At 42.3% G+C, this 22,175-nt stretch overlaps 1 protein-coding gene across 3 annotated transcripts in view; it reads right to left on the bottom strand.

Annotated features, from left to right (window-relative positions):
* Nucleotides 1-592: 592 nt before the first annotated feature.
* The window catches only part of RIPOR2 (RHO family interacting cell polarization regulator 2), a 67,720-nt gene continuing 46,137 nt past the window's right edge, over nucleotides 593-22,175 (bottom strand). For 2 of the 3 annotated variants that reach the window (XM_071737000.1, XM_071737001.1), the window contains exons 10-22: nucleotides 20,724-20,849; nucleotides 18,665-18,813; nucleotides 17,374-17,503; nucleotides 14,662-15,351; nucleotides 11,876-12,060; nucleotides 9,879-10,047; nucleotides 8,713-8,848; nucleotides 7,716-7,877; nucleotides 6,450-6,608; nucleotides 5,287-5,489; nucleotides 4,803-4,886; nucleotides 3,702-3,792; nucleotides 593-2,248 (exon numbers count right to left, since the gene is read on the bottom strand). In XM_071737000.1, the coding sequence (XP_071593101.1) occupies nucleotides 2,148-2,248; nucleotides 3,702-3,792; nucleotides 4,803-4,886; nucleotides 5,287-5,489; nucleotides 6,450-6,608; nucleotides 7,716-7,877; nucleotides 8,713-8,848; nucleotides 9,879-10,047; nucleotides 11,876-12,060; nucleotides 14,662-15,351; nucleotides 17,374-17,503; nucleotides 18,665-18,813; nucleotides 20,724-20,849 (2,385 nt within the window). In that variant the 3' untranslated portion in view covers nucleotides 593-2,147. Of the gene's footprint in view, nucleotides 2,249-3,701; nucleotides 3,793-4,802; nucleotides 4,887-5,286; nucleotides 5,490-6,449; nucleotides 6,609-7,715; nucleotides 7,878-8,712; nucleotides 8,849-9,878; nucleotides 10,048-11,875; nucleotides 12,061-14,661; nucleotides 15,352-16,667; nucleotides 16,815-17,373; nucleotides 17,504-18,664; nucleotides 18,814-20,723; nucleotides 20,850-22,175 lie in introns of all 3 variants that reach the window. The other variant, XM_071737003.1, reaches the window with a different exon arrangement.

Genomic DNA, 22,175 nt, shown 5'->3' with positions numbered 1-22,175 from the left:
TTCATATGTTGACATGAATTGGGTTAGAATGCAATTCTTTGGTTTTGTTTGTTAAAGTGAAATTCAGCCTCTGTACATTTATATTCCAGGTTGAAGCTTGTCAGTCTCAGATACCATGGTAGGAACTGAACTGGGCCTAAAATAGTTCCCACTAAAATCCTGTGAATTTCCTGACTTAGTTACTGAGAGCAGAATTTGCTTCTGTATGTTTTGTATGAGCTTTATACATGTTTTTTAATGGCTAGAATGGTGAAGCAGATCAGCTTTAGGTTAACAAACTTCTCAAAGGGTGAATTTAAACTATTGTGAGATGTGACATGGTAAATGGATGTGTGAGCAGCCTTATGCTCTGCATCTCCTTCTCTCTACTCAGTAGGCAGCTCCCCAGGTCTGCTTCATAAGCCCTAATATTTTTAAAAGGAAAAGGAGTGTCTTCTGGGAGTTTTCCTTCACAGAAGGGAAGTAACCAGCTGCAAGTAGGTGGTTCCTACTAAGCTACCTGTGGTACTGGGAGCTGACAATCACGATTTTGAGAGTTTTATGAGATTCACAGTGGAGAAGCTGCTGATAGAGTGACTATACACATGGACTGTTATGCTTAGTAATTATAAAATAATCTTTATTATAACTTAAATGTGATGGGAAATACGGTGAGTACAAATGCCACAAAACTAAAAGTAAAGGAAAAAAAATTTTAAAAAAGAAGCAGAAGTCATTACAAAAGGACACCTTGGAAGAATTCAATTGATGGAATAGACATGGTATAAAAACCATAACAGTTATTTTGCCTTCTGCAAAAAGAATCTATATCCTTCAGTAAACAAGTAAGCATTTTGAACTGTACAAAATGTACTTTTTTTCATTAAAGGAAGAATATATATATTTATAAATATACAGATATGTACATTGTTGTAGCATTCACAGTAAAAAACCCAAAACAAAATGAGCCCTGCCTGCCAATATGTTTGGCGCAGAAGGCTTCCTTCTGATGTGAATTGTTTGCAATCTCTTCTATGTAGTCTATGCAAATTTGGGTACTTTAATTGACATCTAAATAGCATTTCATGCATAATCAACACAGTACAGGAACACTCTTCTGTTAAATTCTATTCACCACCTCTGTTAACTTAAGGCTCATAATCAACAGCTTAAAGCAGTCGGTGCCTTTCATCCTTGCAGTGAGGGGGGGATGCATTCACTTCACCCTCTGCTTATTACTGCCTCTGAGGTCCACTTTAGTTTGTTCTGGTTCTTTATAATGAAATCACTCTATAGAAGCTATGATCTGCTAATTAGAGTGTAGGAAATCCAATCCTGCCTGCAACTTCCAGGACAAAATGGCTTTGGGAGCTCGTGCAATTAGCCTTGTTCGCTCTTTCTTCTCAGAATAAATAAATGTCCTTTACCTTTTCATTTAGTTTTCGGTAACCTACGTGATTGTTTGATCCCCCTGGCAAACCACTGGATAAATGATGGCTTGTTACTGGAGGGCAGGAGAAAGGAAATAAAAGACCAGTGGAGGCATTTAGAGTGAGTCACCAAAGTGACACCTCCCAGGGTTTACATCCTGCTGCTTGTGGAGGCAAAACTTGAAGAAACTTGCACTATATTTCATTACTGAGACAAAACTTGAAGAAGCCAAGTGGCATTCCCTGCTGGTGGAGTGTTGCTGGGGACACTGCACAGCAGCAGATGCTTATCTTGGAGTGGAAAGTGAAGTTTCTTTGCAGTCCTTTTTAGGTGGCCTTCTACTTGTCCTCCTTAGATAGAGTATCGCACATCTCAAGCTTTCATGACAACTTGAAGGGAGTAAATGTAATACTCAGTAAAATATATGAAGATGCCAAACTCTAAAAGCTCACAGCAGTTTGTTCAGGCTGAGTAAGTGCAGTTACATTACTTGTTACAGGTCGGTCAAGATAGTGTTGCCCCTCAGCATCGAACTGTTCCATCATGAGCTGCAAAGAGGAGCCAATAGGAACTTCTAAGCTGGATTTTAGATTTCGCTTTGCCTTAAAAAGTCTGTTAATTGTTACACTTTGGGGCATTCCCACAGAATTCTTCAAACTTTCCCTTCTGTCCCTCACACTGAAGTGCAGCTCCACCCTACTTTAATGACTGTTAAATGTGGGCAGGTTCTTTTCCACCTAAAAAGCTGAGGCAGCTTCAGTTCCACAACGGCTTCCAACTTTAACAAATTCCCGAGGAAATTTGTCCAGCTGTTCATATGCCAGTCTCCCATCTTCACCTGAATGCAAAATGTTAACACATAATAATGGATTATATCATTGCCCTCCAACATTTAAAATACCAGGTTCCCTGCTGTTAGAAAGTGCTGAACTGCCAGTATCTTCTTCCCCTTCTAAAAATTTATGTTGTTGAAGGCTATTTTAGAAATTACTTGGGAAAATTAAGCCTGCTCTAAATGTTCAATTAATTTTTTTTTTTTTTTAATTATTTGCTCATGCAATTTTCTGGGTTTATTTAGAGCAAACAGAAGCAGATATGGCTTGTACAATTAGGTGACAGTATTTGTGTATCTGTCTTACTAAATGACCTAAGGTGCTCGTCAAGGTCTCAGCTGCAGCTGTGATATACTCCAGGCAGATGATATTAGGAAATATAAAGTTACCCACTTCTCACTTCCTGGCACTTTAAAGAAGTGAGTCTAGCCACATCTTTACTTTTATACCACTGTAAAAGAGGAAGCAGAAAAGAGGAAGCTTGCTTGCTAAGTTTCATCACTTCTGTCTGTCAAACCTTTTCTCTTAGGTATTGCCAACTACACATGCCTGAGAATAGGATCAAGCCTTGTGTGTTAAATTCACCATTAGGAATCCAAATAGTTTCTGTGCATCCTCTAGAATGGTAGCACAGTCTCCTAGAGTTTACAGAACTGTCCCTGGGCTGTCTGTTTTATAGCCTAAGAAACAGCATGTCAAGGAGCAGAGTGAATTCTGTGGAACTGGTGAGTGGAAGAGAGTACATGTGAAGAGTCTGGGTAGCTAAAATCATGGATGGAGCAGAAGTTCATGGGTACCCTAAAGGCCAGAAAAATACAACTTTTCTGTGCCACTGAAGTACGGGTGCTCTGAAACTGTGTAGCCATGCTTGCAGTCACACAGTGCTATGCAGCAAGGTTACAGGTTCATGAACAGGGTATCTGTTATCTCAAGGACAAATGGGGGAGGGTCAAAGCATAGTGCCTGTGGTACCATGTGAAGGAGGACTCGCAGGCTAGGGGCTGTCCAAATAAGCATATAAAGATAATATAGGTTAAATTAATACTTGGCAGTGCTATTAGCACTTGAGAGTGTGATACTGGCACCGCAGGGTTCTACATAGGAGGGGACTCCCAAAAGGAGGATATACAAGATGCAGCAGGCAGTGTGCCCCTACTGCCTCCTTGTCAGGAGTGCTTGTTTTTCAGATTAATGATGAATGATTTCTCTTTGTCAACTTTTCTTTACTATTACTAATTTTCTACTTCCCTCTCCAGACACACAATTCAGTTTCTCTCTTTCTGTCTCATTTTATGATTTTAAAAATGAGTGATTTTTAAGAATATGTACTTTCTAATCTGTCTGACTCTCTATGTAAACTTTTGTTTCAATTCAGAGTCTTGTGTTTGACTAACTCAGGTGTGTTATGTGGTGGTCTGTTAAAGTAAGTCCAATACTGCTCTAAAGCAGGCAACTCACCAAGTGAGAGCAGGGTTTCAGACGCCACTTTTCTGATCTCCTCGTTGTCAGACTGGCAGAGTGTGATCAGCATTTTAATACTCTCAGTAGCCTGGAAAGTGCAAAAAAGAACCTTATAGTACACAGTAATTTTATTTCACAACCTTGCGTGGAAAACATGACCATCCTCTGCATTATCTTAACTACTCCAAGGGAAAAACCTTGGTGGGAGACTGGAGCCACACTGCTCAAGATGAATGTGTCCAGCTCCAGTTCCCACTAGTGGTTTCTAGTCTGCCTTTTTTTTTTTCTCAGAGATCAAAAACCCCAGTGTGCCCTGCATGCAGCAGAGGTGTAATGCCCCTTGCCTTTGAATCTCCAAGATGCAGGCTAGCTTCTCCTTTAAGAGAAAACATAATTTTTAAAAGTTAAACAATATTTCATTATGGGTCACATAATGAAATCAGTTCTGGCTGGGATGAAGTTACATCTTAGAACTGTCTTGAAATTCAGGAGACAGTTTTGAGGGAGAAATTGTTTGTCCATGGTGGGTCTGTGTCGTGGAACACAGTTTTTGCCCCAGTGTCCTGTAGTGGTCAGGCTTGGGCAGCTGCTGTGTCCCATGGCTAAATACAGCCAGAACAAAAGTTCAGTTTTCCTTACAGTCATGCAAAGGAGTGCAGAAATGGTACCATATGATAGCTGACACTGTAATACCCTGATGTAACAGTTATTTGTCACAAAATGAGCTGTGACCTGTCTCTTCCTTTCTCTTCTACTGATTTTATCCTGGGAAAGGACATGTTTTTTTCCCTACTCTGTGGATGAATAACTTTTCCCCTGTGATGTGGAAGTAAGTCTCCTAAAGTCAATATGAGAGGGAGGAAAAGATGATAGGCAAAAGATAAACTTTGTTATTGTCACAGAGCCTGGCTGGTTTTGCTGTGAGGTTTCTAAACTGTTCCCAAGCAGCATGATATCTGTAAAAAGATGAAGTGCAGGAACACAAAATGAAAACACTACAGATGCTGCTACTGCAGTTTCTATTTTGTCTTTTGTACCTATCAGATGTCCTTTCTTTAAAATCAAGCCAAGTGGCACAACGAAATCCTTGTCTCTTACCTTGAGGTATCTTAGAGCCAAGCAAGCTGCTTTCTGCAGCTGGAGGTTGGGCTGGGTTAGTGCTTCACAGTAATAAATCAAGGCCTGAAAACAGATAAAGCAGAGTACTGATGAAAATACCTGTGCCTGTGTGGAGCAGAAGGGTGGAGAATGGAGTCATTGATGCCCTATTAAAGGGAGAGGGATTGCAGCCTGCCTGCCTGACAGTGAGTGTGTGGAGATGGAGAGGCACAGACCTTGCTAACCTGGTGGGATTATTCCCTACATCAGATTCTGGGCAGGCCACTAGTTATAGCCTAGTAGTCTCAGGACAGCTTTTGGTGAGGAAAAGTTCTTGTTAAAGTGAGAAGTGCCATCCCTCTGGATCAGTTTGTATCAAACTTGGAGCAATTATTTTATACACACAGACATTTGAAACACACAGACAGAAAAATGTCATGATGATACAGCTCTCTTTTGCCATAGCTGATTTTCTGTCACTTACCTTCTCCCTGAAGTTCCTGTTTTCTGCTGTAGCTGTCAAAAGTGATGCCACAGTCTCACTGACTTCATTTTTATTTTCATTGAGAAGTAAAGCCAAAGCTCTCAAAACTTCTTGCTGTGGTGGAAGGTTATTGGAGTTTATTTTGGCCACATTTTGCTGCAGTTTTCCATCTTTCACTGACTGTAGCACCTGAATCAGGGAGGCTAAAGGAGCAAGAGGAAGGTCGTTGTTACTTATTTTGTCCTCTCGATATTTCAGAATGTTCCTTTCCCTGCTAGTGATCCTCAGTTTTTGTAGACAGATGAAAGACATGAAAACCCCCCATCTGAGCAATTGCCATGGATCCATATTGCAGTGTGTCTACATTGGGAACTGTCTGGACTGGTTTCTCAGATCTTCTTCCAAAGGAGGAGATGAATAGATGGGCCAGGTGGGACACAGGAGCCCTTTTACCTATCCAGAGCTACAAGCCTCCCTGTCAAATCTTCACTCTGCTGGAAGATGTAAATCCCTCCTATAACAAGTGAAACCCAATACTGTTAGTGTACTGACTTCCAGAACATCTTTGTGAGAGCTTTTCTGAGGCAGACTAATGTCTGCCACCAAGAGCCAGTACTAATGTGTTTCAGAGATGGGCTGAAATAGCTCCTCTTTCCAGGTTTTTGAGCAAAATCTCCCTGGTATGCCCAAATAAAAATGAAAACAAGGCAAGTTTCCTTCAAATCCTTCTCAACTAGAGAAGAGGAAAACTTGGCTTGCTAAGGACTGCAGCCTAGCACAGTCTGTGGAGCTGTGATCCCTTGGCTCTGGAGAAGCACTCAACACTTCAAAAGGTCTCTTCATAAAGGATGTCATCCAAACTTCAGGCACAGAAAAGTTCCCAGACCTTGGGCCCATCCCACCGCCATCAGCCATTTCCTACAAATTAACTCTCTCAACATATTTTTTCCTATTGATATAAGGAACTAGAAATGGGTCTGTTGGCATCAGCTCCTTTCTCTTGGTACATACAACTGTCCAAGTGCATTCAGATTTTGTATCCACTCACTTCTTTTTATCCTTTCCCCTCTTATTTTGTAAAACATAACGAAATGAATTGTTTGGTGCTGTCAGAAAGACACAAATGTACTCCCCAGTCAGCCACCAGAATTTATATACCCTACCTTCTTTTGCGAGCTGCAGCAAGTAACTTCCAAGGTCATTAACACTGTGGCTGGCAAAATAGTTGTAATACTGAAAAACGGTGATGATCTCAGAGGACATGCTGGAGTAGAGGACAGGCTCTGTCCGGTCCAGGATCTGAGACACCAGGATCCTAAAGACTGCAGGGCAGCCATAGACAAAGGGATGAGTTAGTGAGAGCAAAAGCTCCTGGAAAAATGCCTGCTTCAAACCCAGAAAGAAAGAACTATATTTGCAAAACCAGATACTTCCCAACGTTTCTGACCTCAGCTGCAGTTAGGTTAAAAGTTAGGCAGACCTTCTCCATGGCTGGCTGTCATTACCAGAGGATATCTTTGTAAAGATGATTTTCTGCCAGTTTATGGCTGGCTAGTGCAGCTTCCTATCCAACACAGCATCCTTTCTAGCCACATAGTACCCTGAATCACTAAACACATATCCACGTGCACATGCCAGTTACATCTCTGCAATGCCACTGAAGCAGGGGAGATAGATGCACACAGAAGCAGGATTTGCCTTTGCTTTTTTATACATTCCTGAGTGAGCATGTGGCACAACAAAAGATCAACTGAGGCACTGTCTGTGAGTGCTGTAGCATGAGGTAGGAAGGAAAACATTGCCCTGGGTAGGCATCTGCAATGCAGGTGTCCACATCTGAGCAAGTCACACTACATCCCCATTCTAGCCCAGGGAGATCTAGTCATTGTGATACATCTGTTTGGTTCCATCTCCAAACAGGAACATATATTCAGACAGACTCACTTGGATATATATTAATTTCATTCCAGTGAACTGTAACAGGGCACGGAAATTATACAGATGCATAAAATTAAGTGAGAGGATTCCTGCATCTCTGCATCACTGATGAACTTGTACTTGGGAATAGACTTACTTTCCAGTTAGCTCATAAGTCTTTCAGCGTTTTTTTTGGGTTTTTTTTTTCTACTATTCTATTATATTCTACCATTTTCTTTTCTGCTATTCTGATCTGCTATCTTTTCTCCTATATTTTCTTCTAGATTTTCTCTATAGTTTCTGCTATCTTTTTTCCTATTTTGATCTGATTATTTTTGGGCCAGCACTGTTTCAAGAGTTCTAGCGTATAGTTTTCAAATGAGATCTTGGAGCTGTGGCCAAAAACATCTCCAAGGGGTGGGAAAACAAAGAAATGAAGGTTGAGTAAAGCCCAGCACACAACTTCTCCATTTTGATGACCAAAACGATTTTTTGGCAGCAGCAGCTGGTACCTGTTTCTGCAAGTCCTGGACACTCCTCATTCACACTGGCAGCAAAATTGATATCCAACTGCTTCATCATCTTGTCTGCAGATGTGTGATACACTCCTGAAGGGCCGGTACACTTCATCCAGAATGCCAGCAGTGACAGCTTCTTGTGGAACTCTGGAATTGCTGTCAGAGAAGACAAAACAAATGATGAAGCAAAGCCATTGACTTCCAGAAGAGAAAAGATGGTTAAGAGTGGAGGAAATCTCATCGAAGCCCACTGAGAGTTGCTGTTTGAGGGGTCACTGTGTCATTACATTCACAGAACATGATTATCTGTGCACCCCAAGTTTGTAGTGTGTTTTTTTTTTCCAATTGCCATGGTAAGATGTGAGAAAATTTGCTCCTGATCCAGTTCTGAGCACTGATGTCTCATCCTTGTAAACACCGTGAAATACTAGGGAGATACCACAAAAGGTCTGCACAAGACCAGTCCCTGTCCTAGCATGGCTCTCAATTTTGCCTCAATTTTCTGGTCAGAGAATTCACAAGGGTGAGTACCTAAGTGTTTGTCAAAGTCTTCTAGTGTATTAAAACAGATGCAACAGAGAGAAAAATCATTAAATAATTCTCCATTGCAATTACCAAATATAAAACAGATAAAACGTACGAAGAGCTGCATTATGCTTCTGATGGGATAAGGCAGATCCTTCCTTTCCTCCGGAAAGAGAGGTGGCAGCATCCTCGTGGCACCACAGCAATGACATCTGTCCAACTTCTGCACATTAAGCAGGATAAGAAGTGTGTTCTTACCAGCTGATTTCTAGATACCAGTGCCAAAGACTGACTAAGGCCCCTGGCCTGCTGGGGTGGCTGCTGTATCTGCTGGTAACCATGAGTCAACCCCTACTATGGTGGCATCTCCTGAAGTGATGGTGAGCTCTGCACAGTGATTATTTCATCAGGCAGATGTGCCTGAACAAAACCTTTTCAGAAGGAAACCCTCAAACTTGTCTCTTACCATCAGTAAGAGAGGTGATATTTCCCAAGTTCTCCGTGCTGATCTCTGCGATATTCTCCATCACGAGAATCTGCCTGGACAGCTTATCCAGGAGGTCTCTTGTCACAAATGGTGTTTTACTGGACAACACAATTTGCTGGTAAAGACAATCAGGAAGGAAGGAGAAAAGTCATTGAAGCAGAAAAAAAACCCAACAAACCAACACCAAAACCAAAACACAAACCAAAACAAACATCAGAAGAAAACTAAAGTCTCCAAAACAACTGGCAGCTGAAGAAGTGTAATGTCAAATTAATTGCCCAGAATCAGGAGATCTCCTTAACTTGAAAGGTATTTTTGTCTCTGTGATATTTTCTCATCCTGGTTGATACACATTGTTGCTTTTATCTTTAACGTCCACATCCAGATACAGACATTGGAGTATCTAAGCAGCTTCTTGCATATGTAACTTCTGACTTATACACAGTGCAAAGCTAAAGGAATCCATCATCATAAGCCTTTAAGCTAGAAAAGAATATTAGTCTGACTTTTGCATAATATAGGCCACGGAGTTTCAAAAATGGGGTTGCCCTTTCCCCATTTTGTTTCAGCTTTGATCAACTACCCAGGTGCCTTTAACAATTTGATGCTTTCCCCTTCCTGCTGCTCCTTGCTGCTGACATCCACATTTACTTCAGCAGTCCACTGTAAATATTGTTCATATCAAATCTGCTCGGTGTGTGGACAGACTTCAATTGTGCCTCCTCCAACTGCATATTTACTATGTACTCTGGTACTAGACTACCCTTTTTCTCACAGTAGTGAGTCAGCAGTGTTCATCTTAATCCTAAATGTGCTGGAATCAGGATGGCTCTGCATTTGGCCTTTGAGAAAATAAAGCTAATCATATTTAAGATGGAAGAGTCAAATAATTGTAAAGAGGATGTTGCAGTACATTTTAATTTGTCAGGAAAACCTTGATGCCCTCACTTGAAGCCATTTCTAACCCAGAGCAGAGGCTGTCCCTGGACAGACACTATGGATGTCTCCTTCACCGTCTCCCCCCCAGCACAGTTGCTGTCCCGGCCCTTGTGGTCCCACGGTCTCCCTCGTGTTGTGGACACACCAGTGCCTTGCAGGGAAAAATTTAAATAAAATACACGGCCCAACTAAGCTGGGCCCGGTACCTGAATGAGCTGTGTGCAATACTGCAAGTGCTTAACTATGGTGACATCGAGGCTGTCATTCCCCGTGGTGAGGGGCAGAGGGCTGCCGGCCACACTGGTGCCCACCCCCGTGTCCTCGGTGAGAGCTTCACTCAGGTGGCCTCTGGCTTCTGGGTGCTCGGTCCTGTAACTGGGGAGGGATGAGGGAGGGAGGGAGGTCAATTCAGGGCCAGCCACCACCATGGCAGACACACACACACACACACACACACACACACACACACACTCTCACACAAGGCAATGAGCAGCGAGCACGGCAGAAATGCTGAAAGCAGCCAGAAACCTGGTGATGAACACATCATGTCACAACAGAGCAGTGATGCCCTGGCTGGGCGTGGAAGGGGGACAGGCTTCTGTCCCCTTCCTGGTTTGCCTTGAGGGATGCCATGCCCTCACCAGCAAGGCTTTTTAACCTCCAGTTATTGTCACTTGCTGGTGACAATGTTTGCTTCCATCTGTCAATAAAATCATCTTCCCATCGCTCTGGACTTAAAGCGCTATTACAATCTGAGCCATCCCAATTACTGAGCTGCTTAGAACAGCTCCATGTTTTTGGTGTCCTGCTGCCAAATTTAACACAGAAGGAAAGGAAATCCACTGCTGGAGTAAGAGACATGATGTTTTCATACAGTGTTTTAGGCACAATGTGTACAGCTTACTTTGCCAGTTGTTTTTGAAAGAGCGTGAAGCTAGTCTCACTGTGTTTTAAATCATTATCTCCAACATTGTCTAGTTGTCCAAATGGTCCTTCCTGGGTTCAAATGCAAAGCCTGAGCTCAGAGCCCAGACAGCAAGTGTATTTGGCTCCAAGTTCAGAAGTTTCAACACTCGCAGTCTTTACACTGAGTCACACGCTTACACATCTAAAAATGGAAGTGGGAATCTACACTGCTCAGGGATGAGCCAGAGGGAAAGAAATAGAATTGTACATTCTACTTTAAATTTTTTAGTTGATTTCTAAGTTGGCTTGTAACAAACAATTTTTGCTGCTTAAATCAAATTGATCCTGATGTGTCTGGTTAAAGCCTGGTCCTTAAATCTACACAGGCTGAACTGAGCCCAGAGTGCCAGTTTAGCAAGCACTACATTCTTCTGATTTTTATTTCCCACCAAGTGTTATCCTGAGGATACACAGTAAGATGAAGAGAAGTGAATGGTGGTTGCTTGTTTGTACTCAAAATTGTTTTAAACAGGCCACAATGAGCCTGTGAGGAGTATAGCCCCCTGGCTGGAAAGTGTGGGGTCCTAGGGAACTTTCATTTTTTTCTCAGCTCTAGTGCCACTTATGTGCCTGCTGGGCATCGTGTCTGCTTTGATGATGCAAATATGCTTTTAGGATTTAATGATTGAAACACAGCATCTTAAGGTCACACAACACTGGCAGACCACGGCACAAACACCACAGCATTTTTTTTTTTGCTTTTTTTTCCCTCAGAAAGACCAAAAGTGATGAAAGAAGGGCAGGTAACACGCAGGGCCATGAACAGAGTACCAGTCATCACTCTTACATTCCAAAGGAAACCTACACCATGCTGCTTAAATCTGGCCCTGTGTTACTGTTACTGACAAGCTTAATCCACTGCAAAGACTCATTCGGCTAGAGAGAAAAGACAAAGGGAGGGGGGAAAAACCACAGAGGAATTAGTAATTACATTCAAGGAAAGCCAGGTCCAAACCTATGTCAAGGAAGAGGCTCTGCCAGTATTGATGTCAGCTTAATTTAATTTACCCTTCTCCTTTGGAGGACAGGTTGCATATATTTGAACAGGAAAAAAAAAATGATCCTGGAAGCTAAAGATTTTGTATGCAGCAGCCACGGGGAACCCTCTGACCCTATGGACTCATCAAGGAGTAGTCAGTCTTCCTTGAGTAATGTATGCACCGGGATCCTCTGTTCACGACAAAGAGCCAGGGTATCAGTTTGGCGTAAGCAGAGCTGGCAGTAACTACAAACTTACCTATTCTTCTCAATCTCAGTGTCTGAAAATACTGAGTCTGCACCTCCTCCACCATTACAAACCTCCACACCACCACCATCCTCATCATCAAAGTCAGAGGTGTTCAGGAAATCAAAGCTTTCTAAAGCACTTTCAACTGTTAGACTTAAACTGGAGGACCTGCTTCGGCTTACTGCTGGCTTGCACTGCAAAGGCAGAACGAACCAATGAAAACCCCAGATATTAGCTACTACTGAAAGAAAATAAAAAGGATAAAGCTTAAAACTTCCAAATTCTTAATTTTATTTTAAAAATAATTTTATTGGCTCTTTCATTTCAAAACTTCATATTCATAGCATATACAATCAAAGCCTGTGAACTGGAAAAAACCCCTTCTCTTTCTCCTCCCTTCCCCATCCTGCTCCCTTTCTTCCCCAGAGGAAAAGCCTCAATGGCAAAATTTGATTTGCTTTAGAGAAATGGGAAGTACACCTTGAATCCAAGTGATGCAGCTTTCAGCATCCTTCAAAAGAATAGATGGCAATTAATGCACTGGAAGTTGAAAGGGGAAGGCATGTTCTGTGGTTGTTCTAGATACAGAAGCCAATTTATGTATATCTAATGGCATTATCAGATTTATTCCAGGTGTAACTCCAACAGTCCTTAACCAGCAATGATCTGCAGATTTATTCATGAGATGATAGAACTTTTGTAGCCTTTGAAGCCATGTGGCATATCAAGGAAAAGCCAGTCAGGCATCAGATTCCTATGTGACAGAGAAAGGCAGTACTGTAACATGGAAATTAACAGTGCTAGAGAGCAGGGAAGCCATCCCATCTCACTGCTGGGAAGAAATGCGACTGAAGCCCTGCTCTTGCTGTAGAAAGTACCAATTGTGTCAATTAATCCAGATGTGCCCACAGAGTTACTTCCAGAGTTATCTTGCAGGATCAGATGCAACTCGAGGGATCATCACTATTGGTCTGAGCAGTGACTTCAGCATCTTTAGCAGTACATCATTATTTGACCAGAAACAGTCAGGAGTCACCGGTGCTGTTCCACAAAACACATCTTCCAGTCACATCCAGGAGCCAGGATTTTGTCTTGGTTTGTAGAAAGAAATGTGCTGGCCTCTGAATTCAGCCTCAACACCAGTTCCTCTAGAGCTATGGAGGCTTGGAGTTCTGTTTCCAATTTGTTTGTATGCAATGTCAGTGCTATAAATGTCATATGTTAGCACTTGGGATGTGCAAAAACTTAAACTGACTGTGCAGTCATTAGCTGATCAAACACACTTCTCAACATCTCTGTGAAACACATGGGTGCTGTATCCTACTTTCTCTGCAGCAAAGATGCTTTTAGCTACCATTTCCTTCAGGGCTGGTAGTACAGGTTCTTCAGGAAAAAGCAAAGGGCAGCACGGGTTTCTCCTTTTCTCTGCCCATCTGCTATGGCCAAGAGAGTTTTCTTCAACCAAAGCTTTATTCCATCTCAATCTTTTTGTATGGAGAGCCCAGCATGGCTGCTGGCAATGCTGACTGCTGGTCTGCAAGCTGATCAATTGGTGGCACAGAGACATCAAGTAGATCTGGGAAAGGCATCCTTCTCCAGTGTGCAGGAATCCTGTCTGCACATGGCCATCCTCTATCTTCTCCTTTATCCCATCTCTGTCCCTTTGTAACTTTTGGTAAAAGGAGTATAAGTAAATGGTCTCTATTGTCTGCCTGCTGTTTGGATAGCTGACCTCTTTGTACAAGCTGCAAAGCAGCCATGAAGTTAAAAATATAATTGCAATCGTAGCTTTGCCTGCTTTAACTTCCTTGGGAAATAGTGCGAGAAATGGGCTGCAGGCTGTCAAAAAAGCACATAACTTGGGAGAGTACCATGCAGCTGCAAACTCCAATGGAAAACCAAATGCTAACAAAGTTTCTTTGTAAAAAGATAATGTTGAAGGATAAATGGTTCCTTCCTTCCTCCTCAGCCATGTCTTTAAATGATGAGTATTAAATGAGTAGTAGACCAACTTGCATATGAATATGAAGCATTTGAAATTATTATTTCCCATTATTTCCCACTCTTTGCACAGGAAAGTGTCATGGGAGAGATACAAGTCACATTGATTGGCATTAGACATATGAACACCACACATGCAAAACCCATCTTTTTCTAATTTTCAACATGTTCATCCATTCTGGTGTAATTACAGGATGTCCCTAATTTTAAAAATGGATGGGGGAAAAAGGAAAAGGCTTGGGAAAAGCATAGGTGATGTGGTGATGGCAACCTTCAGTGAGACCTGTGCTTCTAAATCCCTTTGGCAATTTAGAAAATTCACTTTCTATGGCTACAAGGTTTTTTCTATGGCAGCTGGTGTAATTTTGCACGGTTCTGTGGGGGTAGTATGCTAAGGTACAGCCACTGAGGATGTGACCCATGGATTTTAAAGGCAGAAAGTTGGCTCTAATCTCATCTCCAGGATGGCACTAGCAATGGATTCAAATGTGGTTTCTGCAGAGAAGGTTATAATTGAATTACCCCTCTGCCATCACACCTTTTTCTCTTTCCCCCAGATTTTGGGTAGATTAAAACAATCTGTTGCTTAAGGATACAAGGCTATGCTAAGCACATTGGCAGATAATTTTAAAAATGCAACACTGTGAATGGATGCTCCAAGCAGGAGGGAATCTACTATTACCGAGGAATTTTAGTGATCTCCAAAAATCCTACATTGACATTTGTGAGGAAGAGGAGGAGATTCTACCTACTCAGATTTTCTTTAGAGCAGTATTTTCTAAAAATGTACTCACTTTTAGGACGTCATCCAGATGCATCACTTCCTGGTCCAGGTCCTGAAACTCTTTATACTGCTCTTTATGTGGCTCAAGAGCTAAGAGAAGCCCTTGCAAGGCTTCTTCAATGCTCCCATCAAGATAAGACTTATATCCTTCTGACTCCCCACTAATTGATCCCTCACATGGCATCCTCTCTGGGGTCATGGGGGCCTCTGCTGATGTCAGCCTTTTCACCAGCTGCTTCGTTATGTTGCCCTCATAGGTGTCCAGCTCTACAGGCTTGAGCTCTGAACTCTCATCTGTTTCCTGCAGGAGAGACACCGGGACACTTGTCTCTATAAAGACATGATCACTCTCAGTCTCAGAAGTTTTTTGACAAACTTCAGGAGCTGCCCTTGGGGTGGTTTTGTCCTCAACCACTGCTCCCTCTCCCTGGGGGAGCGGGTCCTTGGGCTCAGCAACCGAGTCTCTGCGGGAGTCACTGCTGCTACAGTCCAGGCTGGAGCTCTTGGAGGATGAGAGGGCTCGGTGCTGGGTGGGGGTGGCAGTGATGTCAGGGCTGGAGCTGATGTGAGCAGAAGAGGACTCTGCTGAGTTGGCAGGGGGGACGTGGTCTTCGTAAGGCAGGTCGCCAAAAGTGAAAGAAAGAGGCCGCTTCTCAGTGGTTGCTGTTCCATTTTCAAAGACATCGTCTGGTAAATTTGTCTGAAGAAATAATAGAGAAAGAGAGAAAAGGATTTTTATGTAGCACTGAAAAGTGGGGGAAAAAAATACAGTATGTGCCTGGGAAAGAAAAATGCAAGGAAAAAGATAAAAAAAACGTCAAGATTTGAGAGGCAGGAAAAGTATTTCAAATCCAGCTTCAGCTTTCATCTGGCATAGCTCCTGATTTTGGCAGGAAAACTGCTGGAGAACTTGGGCTCAGCATCTCTCTGGTAAGCTGAGAGCTCCAGGAAGTGAGTCCCAAAACAGAAACCCAAATTCTGCTCATCCCACCAGACTGTCTCCAACAGCATTTCCTGCTCCAGTTCATGCAGCATGTCTCTTTTCAATGTGGTTGTACTTAAGCCATCTTGGCTGCATTTTTGTACCTGTTATAGATTTCCATTGTGTTTATTTTCTGACTTCTAAGTAGCAATCCCTAAAATATGACAGTTTGCTCCAAAAGTTACTCTAGTGTCCTAGTCATATTACTATGTTATTTCTTTTCTGACGAAAGTATGTTCATCATATGGCATGGACAACTCTAATAATTGTTCAACACGAGTTACATGGGAGCAATGTTCAACATAAGTTTCTACCAAAATGACAAAAGAATTTGTGTGGTGGTGTCTTAACCAGGACTTTAATCATTCAGGAAGCAAAACCGGTGTATACAGACCCAAAATGATCTCAGCATATATGTAGGTGCATCTCTCTGATTGACCCATGGGGGAAAAAATCACTGCAGGAGTCACAGCCTATAATTTTTGCTCTGTTATCTGGCAATCTTGCACAAATGTTAAGCACAGATGAAAGGCAACTACCATTTTGCTGACAATTTGATGGAAAAAATTGAAAGCACTCATGTTGGTAAGGTACATAAGGCTAAAGTGTCCAAAACTCACAACTTTTCCCCAGCACTACTAGCAGCTTTTTTCCCTAAGCATAATTACACTCATAGGTTCATTTCTTCTTTTCCCCCAAAGGGGTATGCTTTTAGCATCTGAAAGTCAAGCTTTCAGGCAAATTTATACTATCAATCAGTGTAGGAGGAGATTTTTAACAATACCATGTTGGCTTGTATACCTGCCCTGATCTCCACCCACAGATAGTAGTTCTATGATCATTATCCCTGTAGAAACCAAGAGGAACTTTGACTTAATGTGAGCAGCATGAGCCCACCATCGTGTTCTCCCCTCTAATCAGTCAGCAAAATGAGTGAGTTGCAACAGAGAGAGCAACACAGGAAGCATGCGTGGGAATGGAGATGCCACACGAGGGCTGAAAGGCTCCCTCACCAAACGAAAAACAGGACTCACATATAGCTCTAGCCCTGGTTTTGGGCTCAGTCTGAGGGATGGCAGGTCACTAAAAGAGCAACTGCGTCGAAGCTTGTCAAAGAAAGTGTCTTGCAGAGCATCTAAGATTGTCAACTTTGGCCTGTCTTGCAGGGGATGCAGCCATTTCTTCAACAATCAAAGCAAAGAGGATGTGAGGGAGGGGGGCAAGCTAAATGAATGCTTTGCAGCAGAGTACTGAATTACAGGCGTGGGATGCAGCACTTGTAAAATTCAGATCTGTACAGATGGCCTATTCTGTTCATACACAGTTCTGATTAAGCATTCAGAATTTGATTCATGCAAAACACAGGAGCACCCTGAAAATATCTTCAGTACAAGGGCAAATCTTAATGTGGGACACATTAAAAAGTACTAGTGCTATCATGGTCATTTAACTACCATTACAAAATGAAGACACGTCATAAAGATTATTCAAGTATTCTAGCAGTCAGGCAAGAAGAAGAGGCATGAAATAATTGGGCATATAGCTTTGAAGATGTCAGGATCATAGCCACCTTCTTTTAGGATTAGCAGCAAGGAATGCACTTGCTTTATAACTATTTGTAAGGGTAACCTGCTAAAACCAAGGAAAAAAACTTAGATATGTAAAGCAACAAAGTGTTTGCAATGTTTGAACTGCTCTAGGGCTTCTCATTACATAAACATGAAGCTGAACAGAGCTTACAAAGAATGAGTGGTCCTTGAAAGTTGGCGTTTCGGGAGTGCCTTGGCTGTACATGGACATTCTCCTCTGGAGAGCAGATGCCTTGCTCACATTTCCTGTGGATGGGGTCAGGTCTTCGACATCAAAGGGGCTATGGGGACACAAATGGAGAAAAAATGGTTGTTAGGCTGAGTGAGAAGGAACTTGAGGTCCATGGAAAGGATTTTTGAAAAGGTGATTTATTAGCACATCAAGACCCAGAGGTGGCAATTTTTTTAACAGCAGTGTTTAAAAGAAAATGTTGTTAATTAGACAGCAGGCTCAGAAGTGTGGTTTTCAGTTCTGATAAAAGCGTTCTACTCTCAGAAATCATTTCTGTAGCGTAGTCTGATGTTATTCTTCTCACATGAGAAGTATTCTTGGATTTGAGCCGACAAGTGTCACACATACTAATGAGAAAGGTGCTCTACTATTAATAGAGCTGCTGCATTATAAAGGCAACCAGTACTGATTACTGCTGGCTTCATGTTTGTTGCATTTTAAGAAACAGCACATATGACTGCAAAAGCTAAAAGCATCAATGCTTCTTTAGAAATGACAGTTGCCACTTTTATCAAAGTGCCATGAGAATTGGGTTTGAATCCTAACACCCCCAGCTTGCCTACCCTGACCGATGCAGATAGAACCATGGAATCATTTAAGCTGGAAAAGAAATATAAGATCATTGAGTCCAACCATAAACCTAATGCTGCCAACTCCACCCCTAAACCACGTCCTTAAGCACCATGACTACATGGGACAGTGCTACATTTCCCACCGCTCTCATGGTGTATGAAACCCTTCAAAAAACCCTTTAAAAGCCAGCTTTTAAAGATGGGTCAGCTTTCAAACTTGGCAATGCTAGTGTAGAGGCAGAACAACCCCACCAATTTCACAGTAATATTAAAATATTTTAATGAATAGATGAGAACCCAGTTAGGCCCTTTTGAGCTTGGGGAAGAAGTATACACTTCAGGCAGTTCCATGATCTGCCTTGTTTCATATGTCTCATAATGTCAGCATTCACCACACCTACTGTAGCAGCTGAAACGAGGCACCACTAAGAACCTAAGGATAAACCCATTTTCCACAGGTAACACTGGGAACCTGTGGATAACCATGAACTATTTCTCTTCTCCCAGACTTGGGCCACAATTCATTCCCCACCTGCCTTAGTAGGGAGCAAAAAAGAGAGAGACCATAAGGCCATTTTCTCTTTGGTTGACTTTTTACAACTGCTTGACCCAGTGACCCACCACTCAGCTTTACTTACTACCAGGTGATTTCAAGGTTGAGCTTTATTGTGCCAAGGTCATTAATATCCACTGCAACCACCTGAGGCCGAGCTGCAAACAACTCTTTTGTCTCACAGGTGACACTTCCCACCAGGATGTGAGTAGCAAGTCCTTTAACTTCTGTGACCTGTAAGAGGCAAGAATAAGATATCTAGGGCCACATAAGGCATTGTGATCCTTATTTACAAAGCAATGGGTTATATTTTCTGGCCTGGACCCCTTGCTAAAAGGTTTCCAAAATATGAATATGTTTTTTGCATCTTCATTACTTAATAGAAAAATCAGATTTATTTTTTAAATAACTGCGTAGTTGCATATGATCATGCTTCTATGTTTTATTTATATTTTTACGGGTGTCAGAAGAGAACAGTGATACTGACTCAGACCAAAGGGTTATCCAGCCTCAGTAGCTGGTGTTTTGCAGTGATCATAAGCAGAACACTAGGGAAGAGTAAGAACTGGGAGAGTATATTGGATGCTTTCCCATCCGATATTCTCTCAGCAATTGACAATTTTCAGGACAGACAATCTTCTGATGTAGCTGGCTTACTTAATAATTCCCAAGGCAGCTCTCTTCTATGTATTAATCTCCTGTAACTATGAAGCCATATAATCATTTGTGTCTACAATGGCCTTTGGTGAGGACTTCCACAGAAATGCTGGTGAGGAACCACTTCCATGTATGATTTTATAGTAAGAGTGGAGTGCAGCACTATCTGCCTTAAAATTCAGAAGGACAGTTATATATGCAGCTCCTACACAAAAAAACCTTTGGCCATATGCTTGAAAGTAATTTCTTGAACCTTTTATATTAAAGTCTTTGGAGAGAATCCACAAAGGGCTGAGAAGATACCCATTAACCTTAATAGTACTTAATAATCCCTTAATAAGGACTCTTGTTTGTCGCTGTCTCGTACTATAAGAGAGGGCTCTCTTCTAACCTGCCACTCTAAAACTGTTGGTAGATTGAGGAGAGTGACTCATCTTGTGTCACAACTTGACTGTCTATGAAAACCTACTGTCTCACACATTCAGGATTATTTTGACGGTGGTTTTGTAATTGCTTGCATTTTTTTTTTTCCCATAAAGTTTTTGAAGTGTCTAAATGGCATATTTCCCATGAGAGTTCCAAACACTCTTCTGTTTAAGCTGCCTAACCAGGGGCACCTGGAATCATTATAAGCAGCAGTTTCTAGACAGTGGTCAGGGAATGGGTATCTCTAAGGTTGGAGGTTTGTAAGAGGGAAAGCATGTGGGCTTTCAGCCAGCAGAAAACTGTGTGGGAAGGCCTGGGGCAATGAGGGAATGGAGCAGTGGTGGAAAGACTCTGGGTTGACAGAAGCCACTGCTGAATGCTAGGAGCTGTAAGGGCTGTTCTTTCCCTGGGAGATGGGATGTAGAATCAGAGGGCAGCAGAAGCTGCAGGCATTAAGAAATGTTGGGAACTGCTGTGCTCTGGGAAGCTGGCAAAAAGTCAAGAGTGGTTTTCCTATAGGCCCCCATCTCACTGTGAGCAGAAACGTAACAGCACAGCCCTGTGTAGCATTGTTGTTCTGCACAGGGGAGTGGGAATGGACTTCAGGACTATTCCAGCTGATGTTCAATTGTCTCCTATGGGTGTTCAAATGAGAGCCCTATGTGTTCCTCCAGATCAGAAGATGCTGCTCTCCTATCTGAGCAGTATTAGCAAACTCAGCAGTGGTGGGACTTTAGGTTTCTAGTGTTTCCTTGCCTTGGTGCAAATAATCTGGGTTGCTGGAGAGCAATGTAAGGCAGGGGTTGTGATAGTATGGCTTTGAGAGCAGTGTCAGAGAGTTAGGACAACCTCTGCCACAGGATTCCCAAACTGATTATTGTCTTGCAACATCTGGACTGTATGATGCTCTAGCACTTTGTTCTAGTAGGTGCTTTGGGAATAATAGTGATGGGACATTTCTAAAGAGTTTAATGACCTGCTGCTGGATTTTTGCTGATGGTGCATGATAAGGCAGCTTCTGGACTTCTGCCTTGTTTGCAGGCAAAGGAGTAAATATGTACCTTAATGGAGATCAGTCCAACAATGAGAGGAAGGAAAACCATTTCTTCTCCATCCCAGCTCTGCTTGCCATTCACTTCTATTTTGCCTTTCAGTTTCCATCGTTGGCGACCGTAACGCATGAAAATCTGAAAGTGAAAAATCCTCTTATTTTCTTGAGAAACCTGCTTTCTTCGTGCACAAATATCAGAAACAGACTTGGGGAAAGTGTCTGAAATATAGGTTGGAAGAGTTAGTGGTGTAGGCCCTGTCCTTCTGTTTCCCATTGAGGCAGAAGAAAAAGGTCTACCCCACAGGATCTCTGCCTCTCAGCTCTTGCTTTGGCAATGTACCCCTCACTGCAGCTTTCACCTTCATATAACTAGGTGAGACATCACAAAGAAGCTGCAGGAATTTGTATTTTCTTTACAGGGAAAGCAGCAGTGAGGGGTAAGAGGAGGAAAGTCCTCTTGACCATGCCTAACACCTACATCTTGGTGGATCCACTGCCTTTCCAGGCAGCAGAGAGGGTAGGTAGAGCTTTTGACCATTCCCTATCAGGAGCCTTCCCAGCTGCAAGACTTTGGCTGACTGGTGGTGGAAATGATTTAGATGCACAGTGCAGTAACAAAATTTGAAGCAGTAAGAGAAACAAGCTCATGTGGGGATGGCTGGGAGAGACCTGCCCCAACTAATCCATCCTGCAGAGGAAGACAAGATTCTTGCAGGTGTGGGAGTGGCAGGAAAGATTTCTCACAGGGAACAAGAGTGGGAAAAGGTGAATCCATGATCCAGAAGTACAGGTTGTGGGGGACCCGTTATCAAGCCACTTTGAATTTTTTGCAGGGCTATCTCTGTTCTGGATTGAGTTAAGACTTTTATTTGGATCCTTTGCTAATTAACCTGTTTTTAATGTTCTCTACTGGAACACTGCAGTGACCAGAGAACCTGGCACAGCCCCACAGCATATAACATCTGGGTTTGAAGAAATGGTTATTCTGTGTCCTTCTCCTACTCTGCTCTATGATCAGCTGGAGTCTAAACATCCATATGCTTGCAAAGCCTTGTGCAATTTGCTCTGTGTCCGTGGGATGGGGCATGCACTTTATTCCAGGGGAATTAGAAATGTTCATCACAAGTAAAACAGTGAGAAGGACGCCCTCATTGTGGGAGACAATGAAAAAAAAAAAAAAGAGAGGTTTGCTTGTGGGTGTGTTGTTTTTCTTTTAAATTTAAATTTTGAAAATTAGAAGAAGGAAAAAAAAAAAAAAAGCTTTTAGTACTTTGAACAGTCATCGTCCAGTGCACTGGATATAAATTCTCTAGTCTCCTGACAGATTCCCTGGCATAGGCAGACAAAAAGAGAACTGCAAGGTTTCTCAGAGCACATACAGGAAAAATAACAGGTATTTCTTGGGGTGCTGCTGTGGAAAGGCTTTATTCACTGTGAAGCAATCAGCAGCAACAACCTGCCT

The sequence above is a fragment of the Heliangelus exortis genome, chromosome 2, assembly GCF_036169615.1.
Source record: "Heliangelus exortis chromosome 2, bHelExo1.hap1, whole genome shotgun sequence".
Classification (NCBI taxonomy): domain Eukaryota; kingdom Metazoa; phylum Chordata; class Aves; order Apodiformes; family Trochilidae; genus Heliangelus; species Heliangelus exortis.
This window is presented reverse-complemented; position numbering and strand designations above follow the sequence as displayed.